This window comes from Daucus carota, chromosome 7, assembly GCF_001625215.2.
Source record: "Daucus carota subsp. sativus chromosome 7, DH1 v3.0, whole genome shotgun sequence".
Classification (NCBI taxonomy): Eukaryota; Viridiplantae; Streptophyta; class Magnoliopsida; order Apiales; family Apiaceae; genus Daucus; species Daucus carota.
In genome coordinates, this window is record NC_030387.2 from 26,378,548 (window position 1) to 26,385,226 (window position 6,679).

Sequence of the window (6,679 nt, forward strand, 5' to 3'; positions counted from 1 at the left end):
GATGTGGTGCTACAGTCGGAGATCGAGGGGATTGATGGCTTTGGCTCTCAAGCCCTTGCTAGTGTGAGTGTTCTTACAAACTTATTGTTTATGTTTTCCGAGTCTTTCTTAACCCGTTTATCTACTTGTCTCAGGCCAATGCTCAATTCCAGGCTGCCCTCCATCAGGCTAAAGCTTGGAAAAAACAAGCTGAGAGCCACAAGAAGGCTAAGGAATCCTTGGAGAAGGGCATGGAGGCCCTTCGAATCAAGGATGCGGAAAAAGACGAGATTGTGGCTAAGACTCAATCGGAGCTAGTGGAAGCTCGAAGCGAGCTAGTCGAGGCTCGAAAGGGAAAGGATGCTATCATCGACGACTATATGGACTCTGATGAGTTCAAGAATCTGCTGGAGAAGCACAATGAGACCACCTCTGCAGAGGATTACAGTAACGGGTGGAATGAGGCTGTTCATTTCATTCATGAGGATCATCCAGACCTATTCCATCCTAAATGGGATTACCTCTGTCCCATGAGGATTGTTCTTGACTCTCCTAGTCCTATTGAAGAGGAAGTCGAAGATTTGGGTGTCATTGAAAAGCATCCGGCTGGGGAGTCCGGGTCTGCAGATAGCTCGGAGGCTGATTCCGAGTCTGATGAGTAGGATTTATTAAGGACCCTGCGTGGTCTACTTATTTAGACTTATCTAGCCTTAACTTGTAGTATTAGACTTGCCTAGCCTTAACTCGTAGTATCGGACTTATCAAGCCTTAGCTTGTAATTTTCACTCAATCAATGTTAATCGTAACTTATTTATGGTTGAATTCATGTTCCGGGTCGACCCGTTCACGGTAAGTAAACAAAAACTCAAGGAAAACATTAGAAGCATGAGATATGGAGCAATCCATAAGAAATTTTATTGAATCTATAGTAGAAGAGATAAACAACTAAAATCAACTAAGTTATAAACTAACTGGAGTGGTCTATCTGACCTTATTCAATGGTCATCTACTTGCTAAGATAATCAAATATAATAAATCTTCAAGTTGGTGGCATGCCAACTCCTTGGAAACTCAACTCCATCCAGGGTCTGAAGCTTGTACGAGCCGCGACCAATAACATCCTTCACCTGATACGGACCTTCCCAGTTTGGGGCCATCTTTCCCTTGGGACCAACTCCTGAGGCCTCAGCTTTCCTTAGGACTAAATCCCCTTTTCTGAAGAATCGTTCCTTGACTCGGAGATTATAGTAATAGGAAGCTCGTTTTTGGCTCTCAACGATCCTGGCGTTAGCCTCATCACGGACCTCATCGATCATGTCGAGTGCGAGTCTCATTCCTTCCTCATTGGCTTCGGGCTCATACTGCTGGACCCTGGGGGAGGTATGAGTTATCTCAAGTGGCACTACGGCTTCAGCCCCGTAAGCTAACTGGAACGGGGTTGCTCCTGTGGAGACCTTGCAGGTTGTTCGATATGCCCATAGTATAGGGAGAATCTCTTCAGCCCAAGACCCATGCGCTTTCTCGACTCTTTTCTTTAGCCCATCAAGGATTATCCTGTTGGCTACTTCAGCTTGCCCATTGGCTTGAGGATGGGCAACCGAAGTGAATCGTAGCTCAATGCTATAGTCGTTACAGTATCCCACAAACTCTGGATTGTTGAACTGAGCTCCATTGTCAGTAACCAAGACTCGGGGTATGCCATACCTGCATATGACGTTTTCCCAAAAGAACTGAGCAACTTGCTTGGTGGTTATCTTGGCCAGGGGTTTGGCCTCAATCCACTTGGTAAAGTAGTCAATAGCCACTATCAAAAACTTCCTTTGAGCACTGGCGAGTGGAAACGGCCCTAGGATGTCCATCCCCCACATAGCAAAGGGAATCGGGGAGTTAATGGATGTCAGCATCTCTGGGGGCTGGCGCACAACAGGTGCAAATCTCTGACAACGATCGCATCTCTTAACATAATCCTTCGCATCCTTCAGCATATTTGGCCAAAAGAACCCAAGGCGAGTAATTTTGTGAGCCAAGGCTCTCCCGCCTAGGTGCTGGCCACAGATTCCTTCATGGACCTCTTTCAAGGCTTCCCGGGCCTCATCTGGCCTTAAACACTTCAAATAAGGTATAACAAAAGATTTCTTATAGAGAATCCCTTCAATGAGTGCATACTTTAAAGCTCTTACTTGTAGTTTTCGTGCTTCCCCAGCATCAGGTGGTAGATGTCCAGTTTCGAGATACGTTTTGACCTCATCGATCCAAGTGGCCCCCGTGTCGATTGGGGCTACCAGCTTGGCATTGATACTTGGGGTTTTCAAAACCTGATAGTAAACACTTCCCGAGCACACCTCATTCTCTGAGGATGCAAACTGGGATAAGGCATCAGCCTTTGTATTCTCTTCCCTAGGTATATGTTCTACCAAACATTCTTTAAATTGCGTCATCTGGGCTTTCACAATCCTTAAGTATTTCAGCATTGTTTCTTCTCGTGCCTCAAATTCTCCATTTAACCTGTGACACCACAAGTCTTGAGTCCCCACATACTTTCAGGTTTTTAACCCTCAGGGTTCTCGCCAATCCCAATCCAGCTATAAGGGCCTCATACTCAGCTTCATTGTTGGTAGTTGGAAAGTCTAACTTGATCGCGTACTCGACCGTGAAGCCATCCGGGCTTCGGAGCACCAGCCCTGCCCCACTATTTTTTGTTTTTGAAGCTCCGTCAAAAAATAGTAACCAATACTCTTTAGGTTTCTCCTCTTCTTTGGGTTCCTCTACCATACTCTCCTGCCCCCCGACTTCCTTGTTGTCGATGGTGCATTCAACGAGGAAGTCAGCTAGAGCTTGAGCCTTGATTGCCACCCGTGGTTTGTATCGAATTTCAAATTCCCCAAGCTCTACTGCCCATTTGATTAATCTCCCACTAGCCTTCGGGCTATGCATTATGTTCCTAAGGGGCTGGTCTGTCAAGACTTCAATTTTGTGAGCCTGGAAGTAAGGCCTCAGCTTTCTTGAAGCTGTAATCATGGCTAAGGCAAACTTCTCAATCACAGAATAGTTGAGCTCCGCTCCATGCAAAATTTTACTAACATAGTAGACGGGTTTCTGGATTTTTCGATCCTCACGAACCAAGACCGCACTCAGTGCTTTCTCAGAGACAGCCAAGTAGACATATAATGTTTCTCCATCCACGGGCTTTGATAAGAGTGGTGGCTCTGCCATATACTTCTTCAACTGCTCAAAGGCCTCTTGGCTCTCACTTGTCCATTCAAAATCTTTAACTTTCTTCAAAGCCTTAAAGAAGGGCAAGCACTTATCCCCGGACTTCGAGATGAAACGTCCTAGTGCCGCGATTCTTCCTGTTAGCTTTTGAACATCTTTTATAGACTTAGGCGGCTCCATATCAAGGATGGCCTTTATCTTGTCGGGGTTGGCCTCAATTCCACGTTTTGAGACCATCAGACCCAAAAATTTTCCAGACCCAACTCCAAAGGCACACTTGGTTGGATTCAACATCATCTTATGTGTCCTCAGGACTTCAAAAGCCTCTCTCAGGTGTTCAAGGTGATCAGCTTTGTTCAAGCTCTTCACTAGCATATCATCAACATAGACCTCCATGGTTTTTCCAATCAGATGTTTGAACATCTTATTTGCCAGGCGTTGATATGTGGCTCCTGCATTCTTTAAACCAAACGCCATAACCAAATAACAAAAGATACCAAAATCAGTGATGAATGATACCTTAGGAATATCGTCCTTATTCATTCGGATCTGGTTGTATCCACTAAAGCCATCCATAAAGCTCAACATCTCGTGCCCAGCTGTAGCATCGATCAGAGTATCTATTCTTGGGAGAGGAAAACAGTCCTTAGGACAAGCATCATTCAAATCTGTGAAGTCTACACACATCCTCCACTTTCCATTAGCTTTCTTGACCATGACTGGGTTAGCTAGCCATTCTGGGAATTGGATTTCCTCTATAAAACCTGCTTCCAAAAGCTTATCGACCTCGTGTTTTATGGCTTCCTGCCTCTCAGGGGCAAAACTTCTCTTCTTTTGTTTCACGGGTTTTCTATCTGGGCTTACGTTAAGCGTGTGTGTCATAAAGAGGGGATCAATCCCTGGCATATCGGCTGCGGTCCAAGCAAACACATCCCGGTTGTTCCTCAAGAATTTCACAAATTCGGATTTCATATCCTCGGGGAGCGACGCCCCTACATAGGTCACCTTCTCGGGCTCATCTGGATATAGGGAGAAGGGAACCAAGTCCTCAGCTGGCTTTCCTCTCCTTTCCTCTTCCTCTCGGACATCCAAGTCCTCAATTGGGAGAACTTGCCCCCCGGTCCCTCCAGATTTCAGAGCCCCCACATAACAACTTCTAGCCATTTTTTGATCTCCTATCTCTTCTCCCACCCCATTCTTGGTAGGGAATTTGATCTTCAAGTGGTAGGTGGATGGGATTGCTTTAAAAGCATGTATCCCAGTCCTCCCAAGGATAGCATTGTAGGTTGATGAAGCCTTAACGACCAAAAAATTCAGCATACATGTGGCCTGTCTAGGCTCGGTGCCCATTGTCATGGGTAGTTGGATCATACCTTCAATCTTTGTCTCCACGTTATTAAAGCCGTATATAGGCATATCTGAAGGTGTCAATTGCGAATCTGAATATCCCATCTTCTCATATGCATCATGAAATAAGATATCTACTGAGGCTCCACCGTCAACGAGTACCCTTTTTACAGAAGAGTTTCCAATCACCGGGGTGATTACCAAAGGATCATCATGGGGAAATTTAACTCTGTCAAGATCTAAATTGTCGAATGCTAAAGCAAACTCAATTTTTGCCCTCTTCGGGGGCTCTCCAACAATGTACATCACTTCACGAGCATAAGCTTTTCGTGAGTTACTAGATAGGCCTGCTGCGGTCGGTCCTCCAGAGATTACATTGATCACAGGCCCTCTAGGCTGGTTTCTCTTATTCCTATCATCGTTGTCTCTTCCACGGTTGTCATTGTCACGGGGATTCTTGTCCGTATCCCTAGTATACTTGGACAGCTTGCCTTTTCGGATCAAAAACTCGATCTCATCCTTCAACTGCCAGCAATCATCGGTCTTATGTCCTGTATCCTTATGAAACCTGCAGTACAAGTCCTTGTTTCTCTTTTCGGGGTCAGTCCTGATAGGCTTCGGCCATCGAACACTTTCATCTTTCTCAATTTCCATCAGGATCTGACTCCTAGGGGCATTCAGCCTTGCATACTCAGTGAACCTCGGTCCTGCTTTCTTTTTGGTGGGGGACTTATCACCATCCCCTGTCTTTGAATACTTACTATCCGCGTTGTACTCGGTGTCGTTTCCACGTTTCTTTGGGTTCGGGGTCGGTCCCTGGTTATTCTGAGATTTCTTCAGGCTTTCCTCAGCCTTGATATACTTCCCGGCCCTCTCCTGGAGCTCATTCATATTTTCAGGGGCCCTCTTGGCTAGTGATCGGCGGAAATTATCATCCGTGGTTCCTTGCTGTAGGGCAATCATGGCTACTTTCTGGTCTAAATCCGGGACCTTGAGCGCCTCCTTAGTGAACCTATTCATATAGTCTCTGAGGGATTCGTTCCTGCCTTGATGAAGGTTCATCAACGAGGCTGAACTCTTAGCGTGGGTCTTGCTTCCAATAAACTGGCCTATGAAAGCTCGGCTCAAATCTCCAAACGAGGATATAGAGTTAGGGGGTAGTCGACTATACCAGTGTTGTGCCATCCCACTCAAAGTTTGGGGGAAGGCTCGACACTTAATGGCCTCCGTGACTGGTTGCAACAGCAATGCATTCATGAAAGTTCGTACATGATTCGCGGGGTCACCCGTTCCATCATACGCCTTAATTGTGGGCAACTTGAACTTTCGAGAAATCCTTGCTGCCATGATCTCCTCGGTGAATGGGGGGATCGGGTTATCTGGATCACCTGCAGCCAACAAGTGAATTCTATTCATACCTGCGTTCTGAGGGTTTTCAGTCCGTTGCCGAGGTTCGGGTGGTGGCTGCCTGGTCTGGCGTGCCGCCCTGTCTCTTCTCAACTGAGCTATCTCCTATTCATAAGCTCGAATCCTGGCTTCGTACTCCTGGTCCGTGGGTCGACGGGACTCGGGGTTATTCGGCCCGGTGTTGTGCTGGGAGCCTCGGCTCTGGTTTCCGTCTCTCCTCCTTCGTGGGGGAATATCATAGTCCCTCTCCGAATCTTCAGAAGAGTCGTCCGTATAAACTACATACTCATCGGTTGGTCCTCTTGTGGTCGTCACAACGGTTGAGTAATGAGTCCCATGATCAGTGGCTGTGGCCACAACATTAGTCATAGGGGGCAGCGTGCCAAAAATCATAGGAATCGAGGTTTGAGCAGCGGTGGCTGTGCCACTGCTAGCAAGGGCCAACGTGACTGGTGGTGTGGTGGTGACGGGATTTGAGGTTCCAGCGGTGACCTGAGACAAGGGTGGATCCTGGGTTGCGGTGTTGTCTCCGTTTGAAGGTGCATGAATTTCTGAGCGTAATCTGGTGGACACCATGGTTGTTGTCTTCTTCCCACAGACGGCGCCAAATGTTATGGATCAAAAATCGAGGGGTGAGCTTCGTGCTTTTTGACTGATCTCGCGAGTCGGAACTCAGACGGGTCCTCACGAGGTGCCTACGTATCTTCAGCGGGGTGAAGAATCAAGTCAAAAA

General features: G+C 46.8%; 1 protein-coding gene across 1 annotated transcript; it reads right to left on the minus strand.

Moving 5' to 3' along the window:
- Positions 1–2,466: 2,466 nt before the first annotated feature.
- On the minus strand, positions 2,467–5,502 carry LOC135147945 (uncharacterized). The gene is made up of 4 exons (XM_064082014.1): positions 5,231–5,502; positions 3,583–5,107; positions 3,096–3,468; positions 2,467–2,987 (listed from the first exon to the last, which is right to left on the minus strand). The coding sequence occupies exons 1-4, from the start codon at positions 5,500–5,502 to the stop codon at positions 2,467–2,469; spliced, it is 2,691 nt and encodes an 896-aa protein (XP_063938084.1).
- Positions 5,503–6,679: the final 1,177 nt, after the last annotated feature.

What these genes read in the sequence shown, in the direction of transcription:
- LOC135147945 (XM_064082014.1), bottom strand. Translation starts at nt 5,502, where the DNA reads ATGATTGCCCTACAGCAAGGAACCACGGATGATAATTTCCGCCGATCA. An exon ending in TGATTGGAAAAACCATGGAG is followed by an intron (nt 3,469 to 3,582) that starts GTCTATGTTGAT and finishes AATCCAACCAAG; the next exon opens with TGTGCCTTTGGAGTTGGGTC. An exon ending in ACTGAGTGCGGTCTTGGTTC is followed by an intron (nt 2,988 to 3,095) that starts GTGAGGATCGAA and finishes CCATGATTACAG; the next exon opens with CTTCAAGAAAGCTGAGGCCT.